Genomic DNA, 23013 nt, shown 5'->3' with positions numbered 1-23013 from the left:
CGAAGATCGCAATCTCCTATTGATTGCAAAAAATGGCACAAGAGCCATCCGCACGCACGTTAAGCCAGCTTTGATCTACTACCTACTATGTGATTACAAATTTATAGTGCACGTCAGCTAGGCCAGCTCTGCTCTGTGCGATTATATACACAGCAGAATATTAGGGATGCACACGTTACCCCCCGCCCTGGCCGACGACTTTGAGATGCACATAAGCACTCAAGAGAAATATCTACATGATGGCGTGAACTTGCCCGCCCCGGACGGATGCCCGGATTCTATAAAGAGCAGCCCTGCAGCGCCATTCAAAGTACAGTGAACCATTGTGCGTTTGTCATCCAAATAACAAAGCAACCAAGGCAATCAAGAAGCGATAGCCATGGATCTGGCAACGGGCGCCATGGGCTCCCTGCTCCCCAAGCTGGCCGAGCTCCTCAAGGAGGAGTACATGCTGCAGACGAGCATCAAGAAAAAAGTCGACTCTCTCGAGAAGGAGATGAAGAGCATGCAGGCTGCCCTATGCAAGGTGCGTGACGTGCCGCGAGACCAGCTCGACATACAGGTCAAGCTCTGGGCAGGGGAGGTGAGAGAGCTATCCTTTGACATGGAGGATGTCGTCGACAAGTTCCTGGTGCGTGTCCATGATGGCTCTGAGCTTGCAGCCAACTCAAATAAGCTCGCACGGCTCATCAAGAATATGGTCAGGTTGTTCACCAAGGGGAAGGCTCGCCGTGAGATCGCCACTGCGATCAAGGACATCAATAAGCAAGTCCAGGAGGTTGCTAACAGGCGTGGAAGAAACGCCGTCGACAATATTGTTTGCGGGCCTACAACAGTGACACCCGTCGATCCTCGCCTTCGGGTTCTGTACACTGAAGTGACAGAGCTGGTTGGCATTGTTGGAAAAAGGGATCAAGAACTAATGAAGTTGCTCTCAGAGGGAGACATCCTGTCCAAGGAGAAGTTAAAAATTGTCTCCGTTGTAGGATTTGGAGGATTGGGCAAGACTACTCTTGTCAAAACAGTTTATGATAATATAAAAGAAGATTTTGATTGCCGGGCTTTTGTTCCAGTGGGTAGAAATGCTGATGGGAAGAAAGTTCTCATGGACATCCTTGTTGATCTTGGCATGTGCGGAAGCAATCTCACCCTGTGGAATGAAAGACAGCTTATCAACAAACTCAGGGAAAGTCTACAGAACAAGAGGTACGTACATATCACCTGTTACCCAACTAGCAGACTAGCCTTCGTAATTGCGTGCGAAATATCTTAATTACCTGTTGTTGTTTCAAACATTGTCCATGGGAAATATGTCTATTCCTTTCATGATAAAAATACTTTTAACAAGTAGTAGTATGCACAATTGAGAACTAGTACAAATTTTTGGGCCAAATATCGGAAAGAATCCAATAGATTGTACTGCCTCATTTGATAAACTAGATAGATATGCCCCCCGCATGTTGTAACGAGAATATTTTGCAATATTTCAATGAGGTTTCAGTAGGAGAGAATGGTCATTCACGATGCAACTTTAACTTTCTACGCCAATATAATATCACGATACCATAAACGCTTTCACATGTGCTCAATGGCCTACTTGGTGATGCAAACTTCAGTTATGCTTACTGATCTAGACATACTTATGGTTTTAATTTAGTTTAGCCCCAATCTCAATGCCAACAACCACCTAGACGGTGATTTGGACTTCAACAACTACTCCCTCTGTAAACTACGAAGTATAAGACTTTTTACACCATTAAATTAGTGATCTAAAAAGTATTGTATTAATTTACTGAGTGAGTACTAAAATTTAGTTTCATGGACTTGTCTAATACTCCCTTGGTTCATAAATATAAGATGTTCCAATTTTTGTGTCAATCGGATGTATATAGACATGTTTAGTATGTTTGTTCACTCATTTCTATAATTGTGTCTGTAAAGAATTTGATTAATTCGGTATATAGATACAATAGCATGTACAATGTTAGCCATTTTCCGATCCATACTTTATTCTAAATATCAGTTTAGTATTGCATAAGAACGAATTTTTAGCTCACATGCACTCAATGAGCTTGGCTTCATATTTGAATAGGTTCCAAACCCAGATGCACAAACAATATATAAAGACCATTGGATTTCCAATGAAAACTATTTGCATAATATAAACTTTTATGTTCAGGATTCATATTGGAGAATGTGCCAATGTATAAAATGTCATGTATTTACAAAATGAGTGTATATAGTTCTTATAACTTAAATTTAATATTAATATTGTATATTATCTTGAAAAATATTTCCAATCTATGAGAAAATGAGAATCCAATAGGACAGAGATATATAAATTTAAGCATGCCAAGAGCAAATATTATGATGTACGTATATTCAACCTATCACTATAATATAGTACGTATTCCCTCCCTTCCGAAAAAAGTGATGTTGTTTCAGTTCAAATCTGAACTAAAACAGCGTCACTTATTTACAAACGGATGTTGTACTGTCCTACTAGGGGCTTCATGTTTTAACTCTTGATCACGAAGATCGATCTTATCACTGTTGTAATATTAGAAAACATGTACTTTCTTTCTCATGAAATACATGTGCTCTGTCAATTCATGTAGATAGATGCATACATGAGTACTTATATGCACACACAAAAAAACACAATCAGTCATCTAGGAATTGGTCCGTCCTTGTTTCTTATCCCTTGCATATTAACTACCCATATCTCCATTTCATCATGCTATATTAAAACTCTCCCCCCTTGGGCCTACCATAGGTACATGCATTCCACTAATGATTTCATAACTGATATAGGTACCTCATTGTAATTGATGATATATGGGATGAAAAACTATGGGCCACTATTAACTTGGCATTCTCTAAGAGTAACACGTTTGGCAGTCGGTTGATCACAACAACTCGTATAGTGAGTGTATCTAAATTGTGTTGCTCCTCTAGTACTGATTCAGTTTATCAAATGGAACCTCTTAGTGATGATGATTCCAAAAGGCTCTTCTATAAAAGGATATTTTCTGGCGAGAGTGGATGTCCTCCTAAATTTGATGAAGTGTCCACAAATATATTGGAGAAATGTGGTGGAGTGCCACTAGCCATCATTACTATAGCTAGTCTTTTGGCTAGTGATCAATGCATAAAACCAGAGGATGAATGGCATGTTTTGCTTAAGTCTATTGGTCATGGACTTACAGAGAACCCCAGTGTAGAGGAGATGATGAGGATACTATCATTTAGCTATTATGATCTTCCTTCTCATCTGAAGACATGTTTATTATATTTAAGCATGTTCCCGGAAGATCAAGAAATTAAAAAGGATGGGTTAATATGGATGTGGATTGCAGAAAGCTTTGTCGAGTCTGGAAATGGAAGAATTAGTCTCTTTGAGATTGGAGAAACATACTTCAATGAGCTTGTGAACAAAAGCATGATCCAGCCGGTATATGATAAAGAAAGCGTCATAGGCACAATATGTGCTTGTCGTGTACATGATATGGTGCTTGATCTCATTTGTTTGTTATCAAGGGAAGAGAACTTCGTTACTATAGTGAATGGTGTTAGCAAAGAAGAACATGAAGCCACACCTCTGGAATCTGGGCGTATATTACAAGTGAGGTCCATTGCTACATTTGAACCTGCCATTCGTGTAATGCCATCTTTCTCGAGCTTTGATGTTTTACGTGTATTGGATATGACTAAATGCCATCTTGGCCCTAGTTGTCATCTTAACCTTCGGGAATTGGGGAGTTTATTCCACCTAAGGTACCTAGGTCTAGCCAGTACAGGTATTTCTAAGCTCCCAGAAGAAGTTGGAAAGTTGCAATTTCTGCAGGTGCTGGATTTGAGTAATAATTATGATATACAAGAACTGCCATCTACTATTAGTAAGTTGGGAAGATTGATGTGCCTGCTTATTAGCCATTACTGCAAGAGATTTCCAGATGGATTGGGAAACATGTCCTCAATGGAAGTGCTGCGTGACATCAATGGTGACACTCTAAGCATTGTGAAAGAGCTGGGCAAGATGAAAAGATTGAGAAAGCTCGCAATTAGGTTTGGTAATTTGAGCTTGGAGTTGGAGGAAGCTTTTGTGAAGTCCCTGGGGGAAATGGCCAACATCCAAAGTGTAAGCATTGGATGTGATTTTAAATTTGTGGACATCTTGGGGGAACATTGGGTGCCCCCTCGAAGTCTCCGGGAATTTACCACATTCAGAGATGTCAAGTTCTCCATACTGCCTGCATGGATAAGAAATAATCCCTTGCATCTTCCACAACTCTCTAACTTAAGCATCTTCGTCGAGGAAGTGCAACAGGCTGATCTGAGATCCCTTGGAAAGTTACCGGCTCTTTGTAATCTCGCCTTGTGGAGCCTCCGCCGAAGCAAGCTGCTAGTCATCGGTGCCGATGAGTTCCATTGTCTGACATCATTCACGTCCTTTTCTGGTTCACCAGGCCAAGTCGTGTTCCAGCCAGGAGCTTTGCTGAAGATTGAAGTAATTGTCATCGATATCGGCCTGCAGGTCACAAGAGAGGAAGTAGTTGGCAGTGTTGGATATTGTTTTGATCTGAGCATGGGGAACTTGCCATCCCTTCGGGACGTCACTGTCAGATTTGACCGTTCCGGAGTGACGGTCGGTGAGGCCAAGCAAGCGGAGGTTGCTCTAGGGAACACACTCCGCACCCATCCTAACCGTCCCACCTTTGAAATTTCCATCAGGCCGAGCATACCAGAAGGTGCGTATTTTGAAACCATGATACCAATTTTCTTTCCTACCACTTTTATGAATCCGTGTCTTTATATACTTATCGATTGACACTTAATCTTTCCTTCTTCCGAAGACGCTCCTGATGGTGACGTCCACATTGAGGAGGAGTGAAGAATCTGCAGGTTATATTAATATTTCTGTTAAGAAAACCAGTTAACGATTTGAAACTGCTTTTCTAGTCCCTCCGTTTCATGATTCTTGTCATGGTTCACGGCAAGAATTATGGAACGAAGAGAGTACTCCATTAATAAAACCATTTTGAAGCCATGCTTATATTTTGTAACACATTATTTTGTAGGTTGGCCGGCGTGTTCGAGACTCTTGTATGTAAAACATGCACATTTGCGGACTGCAACACCGATCAACACTTCAACACTCCTTCATCATTGAGCTTATTTGCTGGCTTAAACAACAAAGAAAGAAAAAGGAAATTTACGAAAAATAATGTATTTTTATAGTTCTGTTTGTGATCATTAGTAGGTCAACTTACTTGAAAACTAGTGATACATATTACTATGCACTTTTATGTAGATTAATTATTCAGTACTGAATAGTTCTTAAAATAACATATGCTAATTTTTCCTACTTCTAAAGTAAAAAAAAAAAAACAAGACCAACCCAGGCTAGACTAGCCCGTTGACATTTTTTTATAGAAGAAAATTTCATGAGCACCAAGCGCTTGAGTCGAGACTCAAACTCTGGTGAGCTGGCTGCAAACTCCCACGCCTTGTCAACTGGCTCAGTTCTCACTTCTACCGTGCCTCCGATCTTTGCCGATTCCTACGCTTGTCACGAGTGCTCGGCCTCTGCTGCTCGGTTCTGTGCCATCAGCTCCGGCGAGGCATGGCGCCAGCTAGCCGATGGGTAGCAGAGCAACGTGCAGCGGTGGCGGCGCCAAGTCCACGGCAAGGCTGAACCCGACGGCGCCCAGGTGGAGCCGGGCAGGAAGCTCTCATCTTTCGCACGTTAGGCTGCCATGGTTGGACAGCTCACCACCGTCGACTACTTGTCCGGCAGCAGGGAAACGCCAACTGGAGCAGCGTGCTTGATGTGCTCATGTGTGCTGTGCATGCTTGATGTGCGTGTGTGTGGTCTGTGGGTGCTCGGCAGCAACGTGCAGCAGCAGGAAGCCAGCAGCAAGTTGCGGCGGCAGCGGACAACAGCAAGGGCCGGCGGCCGAGCAGGACGTCTCGGGATTCCTCCTAGGTGAGCTGCCGCGCCTCAAGGTGTCCCTGGCTGCCCCTCTGCCCCTCTGCTCCTCGGGATTCGATGTCGGCACTGCTCGCTCACGGATCACCATAGCTCAAGCGTGGAAGCTGCGACCCCTACGGCCCTACCTGTGTCTGTGTGCTCTGCTCGATTGCTCGCCTAGACCGCGTGGAGGCTGCACCACCCGTCGCCACGCTCGGTCCCCGTCACCAAACCGCGTGGAGGGCGTATTCCTTGCAGGCGTGTGTGCGCTTCAAGCACTTTTTATCATGCTGCTATATCTTACTGCTGTACAATATTTTCCCATGCTTGTAAGTACCGACTCTACTAAAATCCATACCTGAGCTAAGTGCTTCTTTAGTGTCCAATCCATCATCAAGCATGCCATTGCCGGCATCCACCATTGAAATTGGTGGTATAATATTCACTGGTCTGCTTTCTCAGTCTAATGATGTGTTATATTATTACTTGCAAAACTGAAATTTAGAGGATCAAGATATTGTTGAATAAGTAGTCATTTTTTTCGATTAATTTAACCCATGAATGAAAGACTAGCATGACATTGGCAGAACTAACAAAATGCTGATACTGGATCACACAAGCACATATACTACGCTAATGGCAGACACATCTACGTATAACGCTATAACGCTAGCATGGTTATAACAGAAAAACACTAGGAGCGGGATAAACGAGTTATACCCTCCAGTAGGCCAGGCTGAAGCCACAGCAATACCATGTGAAAGAGGGGCGGAGGAGGAATGCGCGAGGGCCTCTTCTCTTCTCAAGCTTCAATAGCATGTGGAAGAGAAACCCTTATAAGAAGGTCCAACTCCTCTTCAACTTCCGGGTGGGACTAAACTTCCCACTACACCTAATGCCAATTAAACCCACATGGTCCCTTAGAGATTTTCAAAAATTGTTAGATGGGCCTTAGGCCCACCCTAATATTTCAAAGATACCCTCCCCAGGAAGTCAGCGATAGGACATGAACGAGGAGTATTACGTTTGCTGCTGGAGGTGCACTCCATCGATTATGAGATAATAACGACCATTTTTTTATAATATAATTTTGCAATAATCCTACATCCACGGGCCTTTTACGGGGTGATTATGGAGCCTTCCCTTAATCCTCTCCACCCCCTGATTTTTAAGTGGGTGGGGCCCTTTCCTCCTCACTAAACCAATCACAACGTCTCAATTCCAAACTGCTCCGTAAAACGCCTGTAATATTCCGTAAGTGTAGCATTACTAATAATTTTGCTATATCAATGTGTGCATCATTAACACTAGAGGTCAAGGAGAAATGCAATAGTTTTGCAGCTTGCCGCGTTGTCTGGGTGAGCTCCAAATAGTTGTTCATGCGTGTTAGCTAAGGTTTGATGTAGGGTAATGCAGCAGGTGTGCCTCCATATAACTATGATTTGGGGGAGGGGGGGGGGCGTCATTATACAACAAATACTCTTGTCTGATATGATTAAAGCCCAACCTTCTCTCACAAAAATATTTTCCGTACTCCCTCAGATCCATATTAAAGCAGTGTCAATTATTATGGATCGGAGAAAGTACTATATATATTTGGCTCCATACATTACTATTCCACATCATTTCACTTGGTTCCGTAGCATAGTACTGGCATCTTACTAGTTTCGACAAAAAAATGAAGTAAAATAATTGTTTGCTTTGGATCTCCTAGTGGTATGTTGCCTAAAAACTCATTAAAAGATAGGTTTTAGGTTCTATGACATGTACTAGTCTTGTACTTAATTATGTGCTAGGTTTTCTGTATTTGGGTTTGGTCGATGGGTAGATTTTTTAGGAGTTTGGGAAGTGGGGAACTCCGCCTATGCCATTAATGTGAAGCTTAGACTCAATATTATTCATAGCCGGTCCCAAGCCAGGAAAAAGGAGGAGGGTCCAATTATATATCGTATAGAGAACTGAATGACATAGTGATAGAACACTTTATATACTCCTACATGTCAAACTTTTTTTACCTTCTTGCAGCAACAGAAGTGAGTAGAATAACATAACATATAGTAATAACTATATATTAGCCTCGCCCAAAGATCCTTCCTTGACTCCCTGCGAGAAAGCGATTCTGGAGCCACCATATCCATTTAGTGTCTCTAGTATCCAGTTCTAGTTGTATAGATCGGGAAACATGTCCTCCATGGAAGTGTTGCTTGACATCAACGGTGACACTCTAAGCATTTGTGATTTGTGAATGAGCTGGACAAGATGAAAAGATTGAGAAATCTCAAAATTAGGTTTGGTAATTTGAGCTTGGAGTTGGAGGAAGCTTTTGTAAACTCCCTGGGGAAATGGGCAACATCCAAAGTGTGAGCATTGGATGTGATTTTAAATTTGTGGACGTCTTGGGGGAATGTTGGGGGCAGCCGCGCGTCGCCCCCGTGCTACACCCGGTAGTTCTTCTCCCTCCGCCACACCCCCTTCCCTGTCATCTCCCCCGCCGCCGCGGCTCCCTCGCTCGATGGTTGGTTTCTTTCCGCCACCGCCGCCGCCACTGGTACGCGGGGTTAGGGTCCAGTTCTTTTGGCACTTTTCGCAGAATCTTGAGAATCGAGCCTCCCCTCACTTCTCCCAAAATCTTGAAATCTTTTTTTTACAATCCTAGCTTGTTTAGGATGTTTACAGCTAGGATTATCAAAAAAATATGTGTTCAAGATTCTGGGAGAAGTTGGATAAAGGTTTGATCCTAAAGATTATGGGAGAATCGCCAAAAGAATTGGGCCTAGAGCAGAGGAGGCGAGGTTACAGGCGCCAAGCGGGCCGATGGGCCAAAATTGGCACAGTGAATGGGCTTCTTCTGCCCGGCCCGGCCCATGTGAAGGGGCACATGGCTCGCGTGACGCGAAGCTTCCCGAGAGAGAGAAAATGGCGGCGGCGGCACGTGCAGCAGCAGCGCAGTGTCTGTTCGGATTGGTCCGTCGCCGCGCGCCGCCGCTGCCTCTCCTCTCTTCCCTCCCCCTTCCCCGCCGGAGCGGCGCGCTGGCTGTGCGCATGGCTTCTTCGGACGCTCAGCTCGGCGCCACCGTGGAGGTGCCCGGCGCGGCGGGGCCCGTGCGGGTCGTGGCGGCGGCGGGCCTCCCCGAGGTGGACTTCAGGAAGGCGCTGGACTCGGCGCTGTTCAGGCGGTGGCTGGAGAACCTGCAGGCGGAGAGGGGCCTGCTCGCCCACGGGAAGCTCAGCCTCCGCCAGATCCTCATCCAGGTCTGCTCCTCCCCCTCTCACACTCTCACATCGAAATGTTTGAGCTGTTACGATGTCGTTCCCGAATCAATCGACCGACGGCGCACCTGAAATTCACGGCGCGCGGTGTGGGCAGGGGGTGGACATGTTCGGGCAGCGTGTGGGGTTCCTCAAGTTCAAAGCCGACATCGTCGACGAGGAGACCCAATCCAAGGTGATCAAGATGTACCTATCAAAATTATACTCCCTCCGTCCCATAATGTAAGACGTTTTTTGTAGTGTCAAAAAACGTCTTACATTATGGGACGGAGGGGGTACTTTAAGACACTCCAACCTTTTGGCACTAGTAACAGTTTGTGATTTATGCAATTTTATGGTGTTTCTCCAACTGAAATGTATGTGATTTTGTCATGGCTAGCTTGTTCTCTATTAGTATTGCCTAGACACAAACAGGGTTTGGAGCAACATGAGCAAGAAGGGATCATAAGGTAGGTGCAAATAGGATACAAGAACAGGGGAAGGAGCCGGGCTGGACCAAGGTGGGCAACATATGTGCTTCACCAGGGTTTGCCAAGTCGATATGCATAGGCTGAAGCACCGTTTGGTGGCACTGCGAGCATGATGGCTATAGAGCTAATTTGCATGCTTGTGAAATCTCTATTCTAGACAGTTCCTTCATAACCAAAGTACTTATTGTGGATTTTTGTTCATCTTATTGATCGACAATATGTTTAGATTCCAGGGATTGTCTTCGCAAGAGGGCCTGCTGTTGCTGTGTTGGTTCTTTTGGAGTCTAAAGGGCAAATTTATGCCGTTCTTACTGAACAGGTATATTACTGTGATTTGCAGCGGATGGTTGAATATTCCTAGACCAAAGCATTCTATTTCTTATTGACCCTTTTGGAATTTTTCAGGCTAGAGTTCCTATTGGAAAATTTATATTGGAACTACCAGCTGGAATGCTAGATGATGAAAACGGTGACTTTGTTGGCACTGCAGTCCGAGAGGTTAGTATCTTCTTTCCCCAAATATACAGTTTATCCACTGAAGTTTGCATGCTATTGCAGCTTGTGAGAAACACTAGCCCTGTTTTAACTCTATTAGGTTCACAAGGCATATACCAGTCTTGCTGCCACTGCCAGGAATCCGACTTAATTTCTGAAGTACTAGGTATTCAGTTAATGTATACATCACTGTTCGGTAATTATACCTGGATTGTTGGCAGGTTGAAGAAGAAACTGGTATAAAGTTAAATCTAGGGGACATGGTTGATCTTACTGCTTTGCTGGACCCTGCTACTACTGGGTGCAGAATGCTACCATCACCGGTAAGTGGCCTGCATTCCCTTCAGTTCATAGTTAAGGCGTAACTTCTGCTTCGGAAAAGAATAACATAACTTGACTCAGATTGGCTTATGTGCACTGGGCCGACCTGATGATAACATTGACATACGTAGTTTGGGTTCCTTGCTTCAGTATACCCATATGTTTTTGTTGAGAATCGCACGCAGCACAAAAAGCAGAAAACAGCCGGATGCATTCAGTTGGCAATAACTTTGCACATCTTAATAATCCTGCTATATATGCTGCTTGGAAACATAGCAAAGAGTACTGTGTAGCGGGATGTGATTCAGCAAAACTTCTATAAGTGGGATGTACTAGTTGGCATGTGATTCAGCAAAACTTCTATAAGCGGGATGTTCTTTTGGCACCATATACCTGGAATGGAAAAGTTCTCCCGATCCATGCCGATACAATTTTGACACATGTTTTACAATACTACCAATGACTAACTAGCTTCCCTTTTTACCAGGGTGGCTGTGACGAAGAGATTGGCCTGTTCCTTTACAGGGGGCATGTGGATGAGGAGACCATCAGTGCTCTCCAAGGGAAGGAAACGGGCCTGCGAGATCATGGCGAGCTCATCAAGCTGCGTGTGGTCCCCTACGACCAGCTTTGGCGCTCAACGTCAGACGCGAAGGCGCTCTCGGCCATAGCTCTGTACGAGATGGCCAAGAAGGAAGGCGTCCTGCCACCATCACCGCCGTCTAGTGGCTCGTCGTTGAACCTATAAACACCGAACGGGGCATACTGTGTGTTCTTCTGTAACGAGATGTTTGAGAACATTGGTGATCAAGTGCACCGTAGTCTCCGTTCATGCCTGCCTGAAAGGTAACAAGAAATATAAAATGCTAGACCATGCTTGTTGCAGAAAAAGTTTCAGAAATATTTGACTTTCCAATAAAAAGTAAAAAAATAATCAGTCTGAGTATGTGTGCACCCATGTTCACTATTTTCTTTTCGAGCTAAAAGTTAAGCATTGCCGGCGAACAAATCAGTTTACAAAACTTGTGGCAGAATCTTCATAATTCTACCACAAACACTATGACATATAACCAATAAAAATGTACTATGCTAGGCAAATCCTTGAAGAGAGCATTGCACGTGTGCCGATGCTTATGAGTTCAACCAAAGGTCAAACATTTTTTTTTCATCTCCGAAGCTTCCAGAGCTTTGAGCCAACACCTTCAACATTGGGTGATATGTGCTAGTCATGGTCGGCCAACCATTGACTAACCAGCTATCGAGGCACTTCCTGTTGGAAATTGGGTGGGTAACGCGATTCAAATTGAGATAAAAGTGTGATTTGGGTGGTTAACCCAAATCTTGTTTGACAACTCATCTATTGATTGGAGTACCTTGTTGGTAATGTTACGGATCAGTGAAGATGTCCATTTGAAATTAGAATGCTTTTTTGTTCTCCATATCAATGACGTTCCCTATTCAATGTGGTTGCCTTTTTTGTTATGTCTATGCTCCTCAAATGTCACATGTTACCTTTCTAATCCTGTTCATGTTACTATTTTATTTGTCAACAAAGAATAAGTCTTGCTAGTACAAATAGACATAACAACATACGATGCTTCTCTCTCTAAAGTATGAATCTTGATAGTAGGTCCTTCCTGGCTTTTGTATGCACCATAAAAGATAGAATTGAACATATATGAAATTTGAAATGCTTGAAGACCAAGATATCCTATTCCAATACTAAGTTCAACTTTATGCTAAAAATATTTTACTCCAAAAGTATCAGTCATTAGTTTCTCTTTTTGTATTAAAACGTACTCATACTGTAAGAAAACTATCATATAGATGGAGCATCGTAGCCCTTACATAATCACTTCTGTTCTTCATTTTCTCTTTCTTTTGATGGATCAACTGTATCACAAAGTCATTCATTATGTTATGCTCTTTTTCAGTTTGGCTTCTGGCCCAATATTAAGATACCTTTTCAGGTTGCAGAACATATCAACATACTGGTAGTAAACAAGAGAATTTGCCTCCTCAAAGGCCTTGCTGAATTTAATGCTGGATTAATCTCATCCAGATAGCGTGTTAAGCTCGAAATTGAATCCACTTCGAAGATGGAATCCATAGTTGTTCTCATTGAAAGGTCCCGAGGAAATGTGCATTCAGACTCGATTTGCCATCGAAATGGTAGAAATTAAGAGAACTGCCAGCCAGCAAATGCGCATCAAATCATTCAGCTTTTGGTACAAGCATGCTACCTCAGCTTCGAACTCAGAGTCAATTAATTCATATCTTTACTTTGCTCACTCTGAAATCTGAGTATAGCCCAGTTCAAAAGTTCTGAAGAAACTATGTTTACTGCAGTTATTTCCCAAGAATAGCTCACTGAATTTTGGTTTTGCCATTCAGGTCTAGGATTTGATTTGATTCTCTCTTTTGTAGGTTATGAAGTGCTAAATTGGACAGGCAGACTGAACTGTTAAAGCTAGAAATATGATCTTAGCACTTAAAATATTATCCTATTTATATTGCTGATGAACATGGAAGTATCTGCATATTTATGGTAATTCTGTTAGCTGCCAATTATGAGATCTTCTCTGATAGTTTTGCAGCATTGATTCTGAAAACATCACTGCTGAACTCATGTAGCACTTTGGTTGAGAACTCGTGGCTTGCTAGCTTTCTCTGATGTCGCCACTTCTCCCCGTACATTGCCACAGTCATTCAGTTTAGTATCATTAATTAGATTGGTCTGACTACCTTGAATTTAAAGTCAAGGTTAATCGTCTACCTGATGATGGTTAATCAATTCAGGAGTACATGGCAATATGTTGTTCATACTACTCAGTTTTGACTCCATCCTCTATAAATCTTGCAGGATCTAATTAAACGTCTGACATACAGACTGATGTATCTATCAGCAATTCACCATGCTATTTGTTAAGAAAGAGAGGTGGAACAAGGATGTTCAGCAAGGAAGATCACCCTACTATATTGACTGAAGTTTGTCTGCTCAATGACGGCGAGGTCAGCGGTTAGAACATCGGTTTGCCTTGGGTAGACCAGCCCGACGGTGGCGTGTAGGAGCGCGTACGTCACATGCTCGTCGAAGATCCTGTAAAAGTTATTAAGCTGGCGGAACACTGTCCGGTGAGCTGTGGGCGGACATGGTGTCTCTGTGTGAACTCCCTGATGCAGAAGATGATGTTCAAGAAAAGAAAAAAAAAAGACGAAAGATCCAACCAAAGTTTTAAATAGTGCGCTAAGCCTCTTAGCGGCGGCTCGGCCAAAAGCTATGAAACGCTATGGCGCAGCTATAGCATGCTAACCCTCATTTAGCATTTCAGCATAAATCAATTAAACAATGTACAATAAAAGAACTAGTTGTTCTATAAAAGAACTAATATTGTAGAGATTTAGATATAGCAGAATCAGGAGAATTCGTTCATTGAAATGTTGTTTTTGTAAGAGCATAGGGTTACAGTGATAAAGATTCAGCAACAGTCTGGTTCTTGCAAGCTACAAAGATGTTCAGGATTACTTGCAAACTGGTTTTTGCAAGTTATGAAGATGTTCAGAATTACTTACTACTCCCTCTGTCCCATAATATAAGAACGTTTTTGACATTAGTGTAGTGTTAAAAACGTTCTTATATTTTGGGACAGAGGGAGTACTTATCTCTAATGTTGAAAACAGATTGTGAAGCAGTCCAGACTCTTCATACACGTGATGAACATTGAAGCATTCACTCTCCCAGGCTGTTCAGGATCATCAACCAAACTCAGGCTACGGTCATGGGTGACAGGCGCACGGACAAGCGACCGATGGAGCCTCCGATCTCCGAGGAGGAACGACGGTGTGAGAAGGCCCTGCAGGAGCAGGCGAAGCGTGGTCAGAGGGCCAAGGCGGCGGGGCGTGTGGACGGCGGCGGCGGTTTCGAGCATGGACAAGACGGCAGTTCTGGTCGTGGCTACGGTGGCTACCAGGGTCAAGGATCTGGATCTGGATTCCACGGGCGCGAGGGGGATTGGGGTCCTCCTCCACCCTGGTGGGGCCAGCAAGAGAAGAAGAAGAAGCGCAAGCATGGGACGCGGCGGCGCGAGCTGGAGCGTAAGCCGCAGGAGCACCCCCTTTGCGGCAGGGGCCATGGGGATCCGCTGGCCAAAAAGCCGCGGGCATCGGCTGTCCCATTAGCGGTAGTCTTGCTTGATGCGCCGCAGGGCTCGGCGGACGAGCCCATTCCGGTCGAGGAAGAGGGCGGGGAGTGCTTCAAGTGCGGTCGGACCGGGCATTTCCAGGCCAAGTGCACCTCCCCCCCTGTGTGATCTGCAAGCAGGAGGGCCACGCCTCGGCTTATTGCCCTTCGCGGGGCAAGCAATGCACCTCCAGATCATGGGCAGTGCTATTCCGGGCGAAGATTTCTTTTGCATGGAGTTCGAAGAAGAAGAGGTGGTGGAGGGTGACGATCTTAAGGTTGCTAATGGTGCCATTCTGTTAGCAGAGCCAGGGAGGCTCTTGCTGCGTACGCTCAAGCAGGAGCTGAATCACATGGTGGCTGGTGGCTGGGACTGGCAAATTGCGCAGGTTGGTGACAACGACTTTGCGGTGGTGTTCCCTTCTGCAGATCTGCTGCATATGGCCAAGACAAGTGGTAAGCTCTTCCTCTCCATCAATGACATTACGGTGCTGGTTCGTGACTCGATCCATGAGACGATTGTGCCCCTCTCCATGCCGGAGGTGTGGCTCCGCCTTCATGGCATCCCCAAGAAGCACCGGCGTGTCGATCGTCTGATGGAGGGGCTCAAGATGCTGGGAAGACCAATCGTGGTGGATGAGCTCTCCCTCATCCGGGTGGGACTGGTGAGGATGAAGTTTGGATGCAAAGCCCCTGACAAGTTGAACGGTTTTGTGCAAGTCTGGTTTAACCATGAGGGATTCGATATCCGGGTTGAGGTGGAGCGGCTCCCAAAACGCCCGGGAGACGGGCCAGCGGCGCCTGGCCCTGGCAACACACCTTCTCACCCGGGTGACAAGAACGTTGGTCCGCCTGGTTCGTGGACCGGGGGGTCAGCTGGGTAGCAGCAGAATGACCCAGGGGCCCAGGGAGGGCAGCACAATGGCAACGATGGCCGCTCTATGGATGTGGACATGGCCGGCCGTGAGGACGAACCTGAGGACAGCATGCCAGACACGTCAATCGACACGGAGACTTGGAATCAACTGGGCATCAAAGAGCTTGCGCTCTACGCGGGGAAGGAGAGCACGGAGCCTGGGTCGCGCGATCTCGGACACGGCTGGGAGCAGTCCGCCTCCGTCCCGCGCGCTGGTGGGGGCTTTCAATCAGGTGGGCTCATTGACGCTGCCTGCTGCTGGTCGCACTGTTGCTGCGATCGCCCCAGCCTCCCCCAGTCTGCTCGGCTCTAACACGGGCGTGGTGCTCAATGAGCCTTCCATTCGCACCCCGCTGTCAAGTCGCTGCAGCTCGGGGGGCTCCGGGCAGGCTCCTAAGAAGACGGCCGGGCGGAAGCCTACGGCCAATCAAGCAGTGTTGTCGCTCCCTTCGCCTGTGGCGTCGGCGTGTGTGGATCTGCAGGCTGCGCTGGGTTCTGCGGGCACGGCGACCAAGGCGCAGCTTTCTCGGGCCTCCCCGGGCCCTCAGCATGCTCCAAGTGCTCGGGCCAAGGCGGCGCTGGGGGACCTGTCTTCCCTGGAGAGTGCGCAGTTACGCCTTGCGGACAAGAATCTTGAGACTTCACGTAACCCCCCTCCCTCCTTTAAGATTCTGAACGTGTTTACAGATCCGCAACTTGTTTCTATTTTAGACGACAGCGGTTTCGAGTTAGGTGCGGAGCGTGGTGAGCTAGTGTCCCTTATCCGTGCTCGCGAGGAGGCCCAAGCGGCTTTGGCAGAGGCAGCTGCAACGGCCAAGGCCAGGGAGGCCGCTGCCACGGCGCTGTCGGCCCCTGTTTCTTCTGGGACTGTGGCCAATTCCATCTCGTTAGTCCTGTCGGAGGGGGCTGCTGCAACCAGGGAGGTTGACGCAGCGCCAACGACGAGCCGAGCCCAGGCTAAGAAACGTGTGGCAAAACCGATGACCTCCAAAGGGGTTCACCTACGCAACCGTATTATTTGATGCGATACATCTTCTGGAACATTCGGGGTTGCGGGCACTCGGGTCGTCGCACGCAACTTAAAGAGTATATTGCTCACGAGAGGATTGACGTAGTGGCGCTTCAAGAAACGATCAAAGCTGATTTTTCTTATCGTGATCTTGCGGCTTATGACCCCCTTTACCGCTTCGTGTGGGGCTGGGTTCCTTCCAGTGGCCATTCGGGCAGTCTTCTCCTGGGATGTAATTCTGATGTATGTGATGTTGTAACCTGGGACGTGGGCTCGTTTTTCATTTCTGTTACGATTAAGCGTAGGGTTTCTCTGGCTTCCTGGGCGATTGTGTGTGTTTACGGTCCAGCTAACCACTCGTGCGCGACAGACTTCCTGGGGGAAATCCAAGACTTGGTCGGGGCCAAGCAAGCTGCTAATATCCCCATTGTTCTTGGGGGCGATTTTAACCTTATTCGTTTGGGCGCGGACAAAAATAACCGCAACATTGACTGGCCTAGAGTCTCCCTCTTTAACAATGCCATTGCGGCTTGTGCGTTGCGGGAAATCGCTAGGACAGGGGCTAAATATACGTGGACAAACAAGCAACTCACTCCGGTGCAGAGCGTTCTTGACCGAGTGTTTGTTACGGCAGACTGGGAAGTGATCTTCCCCATGTGTACGTTGGTCGCTGAAACGCGCATTGGTTCTGACCATGTGCCGTTGATCTTGGCCTTTGGGGAGGATAGGGTCAAACGTAGTCCTCGTTTCTACTTCGAAACAGGGTGGTTCGAGGTAGAGGGTTTCGTCCCCATGCTCCTTGCACGCTGGGAGCAAGCAAGGGCTGCGGCTGGTCGTTCCAGGGGTCCTGTTGACACTTGGGTTTCGGCGGCCGGGGCCCTGCGTGGTTTCCTCCGAGGGTGGGGTGCAAACCACGGGAGTGAAGCTAAACGAGCAAGGGAAGCTATTATCGAGGAAATTAAAGCCCTTGATGTGCAAGCTGACTCTAGAACCTTTTCGGAAGCGGAGTGGGCTAACCGCTACGCCCTCGGAAATCAAGTGCTGGCCATCCTCAGGGAAGAGGAGGAATATTGGCGCCGTATCAATTTCAATTGTTACTTATTAGCAATACAAAGTTAAGTACCCTAACAGTCAGAAAACCAATTCAAGAGAAGATAGGCAACTCTTACCTCCGATGCATTAGGCAGTGCAAAGTTTGGCAAGATGGTGACCTGATGAGATATATGATTCATGCATGGCCTATTTTGCATGGCGGGGTTGCCATAGTTCTGCTCTAATTCAGTCCCACACATTCAGAAAGGTTAATTAGAATCCCTCCAATTTTGTGATCTGGTGGCTTTTGTGGATAAGGTCAAAAATTCTTCCTGCATGGAATATGAGCATTTTCTACCTTGCTGATAATAACCCCTTTGCCCAACAACGATGTTGGAATTCTTATAAAACCCATTAAATCAAGCCCAACATAGAACGTGAGAAACTAAATGCACGTATAGGATAGAACCTCAGAAGCACAGTCCAAGTATAAGATGTCACAAAAACAAGCTGGACTGCAAGATAACTTCTTTTTTACTCATACCATGGGCATCGGTAGTCCCTCGATGGACAACTTCATGGGCTTGATTGAATAGTTGTGCATTGATACGTCCATACAATCAAGGGAGACATTGGTCTTATTAATAGAATTGGCTGTTTTACAGTACGTGTCAAAGATGAGGAATAGGGGGAGTATCAATGTAGATCTGATGGTAGAAGAAAATGTGTCATGATAATTAGGGTATAAAATATGAAAAATTAAGACAACAAAAGAGAGACAAAATCAGTGATAAAAATATGAAACTTGTTTTGTTGAGTGAATCCCCATGCTCCAAATAATAATAAATCACATAGCTTGACTGATTTGAGAGGGTATAATTATATATGTATACTTTTCAGCCATCACAGACTAACACCTAGGGCCTACTAACACCTGTAAGTTGTTTGTCTTGCCTAGTTAATTACTTAATGAACCACAATCTTTCTTAGATGAACGCTACCTGCAGACAAATAGCTTGTAGAGGTGCATGTTAAAAAGACACTGTAAGTAAATAAGAAAATATTATATTACCTCAGATCAAAAATTTCTTCACACGCTTAATCCATCACCAGACCAGTTGCTTAATGATGAGCATATCACCGTGTCCTCGGCCTCGACGGTGCTGCAGCAAAGAAGAGCTTCCCATATGCACCCTGGATGGATAGGCTAAACAATGTTAGAACTGACATATTGCAGACAAACAACATCATTTTACCTAACCAAAAGATTGGGTTGGGTGATGTTTAAAAGATCACTGTATAGTGGATGGTCCTGCATTGCACTTGATCGACCAATTTTGTATAACCTGTGAAGGCACCCAATTATATAATCAGTAGATGACGTTCATCATCTGCATTGAAATCTCGCTTTTCTCAAAATTGTCACTGGATCTAACTCACTGCATTATCTTCATCATCTGCAACACACACACGCGCGCGCGCTGGCCCCGGCCGCGTCGGGGCAGCCGACGGACGGTCTAGGGACGTGCATCGGGCGGTGCGGCTGTGTGCCCTGCCCGAAAGGGAAGGTCTGCATCGCTGTGTGCACACCTCCGCCGCCCTGCGAGGCCAGATGCCGCTGCACCTATTCCGGCACGGGCTGCTAGGCCGGCTGCGACCCTGATGACGCGGCCTGCATGCAGCGCATGAAACTCAAACCAGCAGTGTATTGTATGCGCGCGTCTGTGTGCTGTGATGTGGTAATAAAGTTTAAACGGATCGATCCGTGAGACAAAAATCAAAAAATAGAAATGTCATTTTCGTTTCACAGTGTATATTACTTTTATCATACTCAAACTTCAGAGCAAGTATATTGGAAACCTATATCAACCTATATAATATCAAACAAATACAATATAAAAATACTCTCTCCGTTCGAAAATACTCCCTTGCTGCCCGTGTCCTCTCCGGCCATGCCCTGGACCGAAAGATGGCTCTGATGCCAATTGTTATCTCTGAGCTCAAAGCTCTGTCAATGGCGAAAGCACTCACGAGGAACTGGACTTTTTGTGCAGCGCAATACCTTGCTGCTTTTCTACTTCTCTCTTCTTATTCACTTGATGAACGGGAAAATCGGATCAAGAACAGCCCCCACTACTGGATCATGCCATCCCACGATTATGGGAGTGCTCATTCTGCGAGCTAAGGGCCTCGGGATTGCACATGCCGCGTCCTCAGGCACTGTCTAACTGAAAACGAAAAATACGCTATCTGACGAAACTGAAAAACTATCGCTGCAGCTGCAGCTCTACTGACCTTCAGAACTACTCGACCCTAGTGACCTGTCACGCTAGATTATTTGATAACAATCTCCCCCTAAGCTAGTCGTGACAGAAGGCCTAAACCTCAACCATGCCAATGCGTGCGTGCTGCTCTCAGAGGCGTACCCACGTTGGGCCAGGGGGTGTCACAGGACACCAGGTAGATAGATATTTTGCCTATACATATATAGCCCATATACGGCTGGGACACCCCGTAATTTCATTACCTTGACACTGGGACAACAAGCTGGCCCATTCAACAACTACCTGCTGCGCGATGCAGCTAGCCAGTGCGAATCCGTCAAACAAAAAAAAAAGCTAGCCAGTGGGAGGCCCAGCCTTAGCAGCGAGCGAGGCAGCCAGGCGGCAGCTAAATCGATCGATCGTCTTCTAAGGGCGCCGTTCTAATGGCGATGCCCACAGTTTAGCAAAGTTTTCATTAAATTTAGCTCACGGGCGCCACATGTGGCTTTTGCATCCCATAACCCTCTATGTATCCCATAAATTGTGGTATTTGATGAATAATTTTTTTTCATCCCTAAAAAAATGCTAAATCGATCAACCACCCTTAAAAAAAGCTAAATCGATTGACCAGGCTCTCATCGAATTATTTCTAAAAAAAGGCTCTCATCTAATTCTCAAAAAAGGCTCTCATCTAAAACAAACAATTCCTCAACAACAACAAAAATGTCGTACGCCTCTCCGTGTCACTCTAATAAAATCAATCCATCGTTGGCTCGGCACTCGGGTCACCATACTCACTTTGACGCCGCCGTCCCCAGATCTTGTCAAGTGGCCGAAGCAGGAGAGGAAATATAAGGTAAATCATACGAAGTACATACTCCAACGCGACGTGTTTCTTCTAGATTGTAATTCTTGTTCCTCAAACCCTTGAGGATTCCGGCAAGGCCTCTTAACTGTGTTAATGATCGGATCATTGAAATATTTCTAAAAACAATTGCGTGAAATATTCAAAATTTATTCACAAAGTGGAGGTCAGATCACAATCCTTGAAGGTGATCGGCATTTGTGCTGGACGATTCTCGGAAGACTAGACGCACCAAAGTAAGCTTACTTTTATAACCGTGCAATTCAAGTATAACCTGGAAAAAAAATCCAAGTATTAGATACATATTCTTTCATGGTTTAATCTTCTCTGCCCAAATATAAATTATCACGCACAAATATCAAATAATAACTATCAAATCACATGTCATAGAAGGAGACATTTCTAAAAAGGCAAGAGCGATCAATACATAATGAAAATGTTGATTGGTTTCAAATATAATATTGTAGAATCGTATGCAATAAAATATATTTTTATTTTTATTTTTTTGTTTTGTTGGCCATCGCGGCGGAAACGACTACTTTTATGTAATATGGTATGCATGTTTTATTGTACATGGGACACCGGGTAAATTTTGTCCTGGGTCCGCCCCTGCTCGTCGTCGCCGGCAGTTGCTGCTAAGTCTTGCTCCTTGCCTCTTCCTCCCCGCGCTAATCTGGAGGCGGTAATGAAGGCCGGCGACGCTGGAAGTCTTCCTCTGGCCGTTGGTCGGCGACGCTGGAAGTCTTGCTCCTTGGCTCTTCCTCCCCACGCTAATCTGGTAGCGGTCATGAAGGTTGTGGGCATGGCGGTGGCAGAACTCTTGGTCCTGGGCCCTTTCTACCACATGATCATCTGGATGCCGCCTTGAAGATTTTGGGCGTGGCGGCGGCTGCCGGCGTAGATTGCACCAAGGCGAGCTTCCCGGCAAACAGTCACAGACTGGTGGTCGAGCGCTGCTCAGTGTCTTGTTCTGTGCCGCCTCGCCTGGTGCCATGCTGCTAAGGTGGAGCAAAGCACGGGACGGTGGTTCAGACCGTTCCTCGGCCAAATTTGACCACCGATGTTGCCGGGGCATGGTGGTTATTGGTGTTGCCGTCGCGTGATGATACCGTCATCCTGATCTAGTCGGTCTTGGGTTGGGAACTTGGGATGTTGAAGTGGCCGATTCATCACCCAGATTAGCCTGTTGAGGTGACCACTTCGGCCCGTGGCTGCCGCTTTATTGTGGCCTCAACCGTCTTGTTGCGGATTACGTTGGCCACCAAAAGGTCTTCATGAGGGTTTCCCCCTTTAGAGTCAGCGAATGACTTTGACAACGAGATCAATGACTGTTGCACAATGCATGTAGCTGCTTGGTCAAAGAAAAGTGGTGGCGGCAACCAACGACTGACGTCAATTGTGGTGGTAATGGAGCACCCGGTCTCAAATTCTGGGTTGAAAGCCTAGGTCTGACCCAAGTTGGTTATGTTAGAATTAATCTTGACATGTGTGTACGTACATGTGTGCATTGCATGTTAGTAGTCTAAAGATGGCTGGGGTCGTGTGAATCGACGCGCAGCCGTGTGAGACGGCAAGCTGAAGCCAAGGTCCTGAGGTGTAGACGGCAGGCTAAGTTAGTTAGTTGCATGCCTAGTTAGTAGGAGAGGATTGAGTCACACGCCTGCATGGATAAGTTGTTAGCTGGCTGGAGAGATTTCAGGGTAGTTAGCTTAGTGTCTGCGTGCGTGAGGTAGTGGCCGAGTGTGCCGGCCAGCCATGAGTTAGTGGCTGGGTGTGGAGTCATTTGTACATGGTATTTAAGTTGATCAGATGAATGGAAAAAAGAGAGGCTGTGAGGGCTAGAGGAAACCATGTAGCATATGTGTTGTCACCGGGAGCAAAGGCAAAGCTAATTTTCTCCCAGGTGAATGTGCGCGTGCGTGTGTGTTTTCTGTCTCGGTGTGTGTCCTTGTGTTCTTGAGAGACAAAGGAGAGAAGAGAGAGTTGTGCGAGGGAGCTCGAGGTAGAAGAAGGTCGGCGCTGCGAGGAGGCGGCGCCAACATTTGGTATACAGAGTCAGGTTGATCCGAGATGGCGTCGGCTGTGGCGCAACAAACTCCATGCGAGATGGAGGCCGACGGCGCAAGGAGGAGGCCGCTAGTGGCGCGACGCCGCTGGTGGCTTTAACGACGCGAGGCCATTATGACGAGAAGATGGTGTGGCGTACAACGCCACGAA

At 46.1% G+C, this 23013-nt stretch overlaps 2 protein-coding genes across 6 annotated transcripts; both read left to right on the top strand.

The window, feature by feature from the left end:
* The first annotated feature begins 400 nt into the window (after window positions 1-400).
* On the top strand, window positions 401-4894 carry LOC123147299 (disease resistance protein RGA5). Its single transcript, XM_044566532.1, has 3 exons — window positions 401-1206; window positions 2815-4751; window positions 4857-4894. The coding sequence occupies exons 1-3, from the start codon at window positions 401-403 to the stop codon at window positions 4892-4894; spliced, it is 2781 nt and encodes a 926-aa protein (XP_044422467.1).
* A 3972-nt stretch (window positions 4895-8866) lies between these two features.
* LOC123150239 (nudix hydrolase 14, chloroplastic) lies at window positions 8867-14033 on the top strand. Of its 5 annotated transcripts, none has more exons than XR_006475013.1 (9): window positions 8867-9226; window positions 9342-9419; window positions 9941-10033; window positions 10120-10212; window positions 10431-10532; window positions 11018-11376; window positions 12501-12758; window positions 12958-13078; window positions 13394-14033. XR_006475013.1 is itself a non-coding variant. In XM_044570073.1 (6 exons), exons 1-6 carry the CDS (start codon window positions 8891-8893, stop codon window positions 11276-11278), a joined length of 963 nt encoding a protein of 320 aa, XP_044426008.1. In that variant the 5' UTR covers window positions 8867-8890; the 3' UTR covers window positions 11279-11473. The 5 variants fall into 5 exon arrangements, 1 of the variants encoding a protein (XP_044426008.1); XR_006475014.1 differs by having other exon boundaries at window positions 12465-12758; XR_006475015.1 differs by lacking the exon at window positions 12501-12758.
* Window positions 14034-23013: the final 8980 nt, after the last annotated feature.

This window comes from Triticum aestivum, chromosome 7A, assembly GCF_018294505.1.
Source record: "Triticum aestivum cultivar Chinese Spring chromosome 7A, IWGSC CS RefSeq v2.1, whole genome shotgun sequence".
NCBI classification, from domain to species: Eukaryota; Viridiplantae; Streptophyta; class Magnoliopsida; order Poales; family Poaceae; genus Triticum; species Triticum aestivum.
The sequence above is the reverse complement of the archived record's forward strand: the minus strand, read 5'-3'. Positions and strand labels throughout refer to the sequence as shown.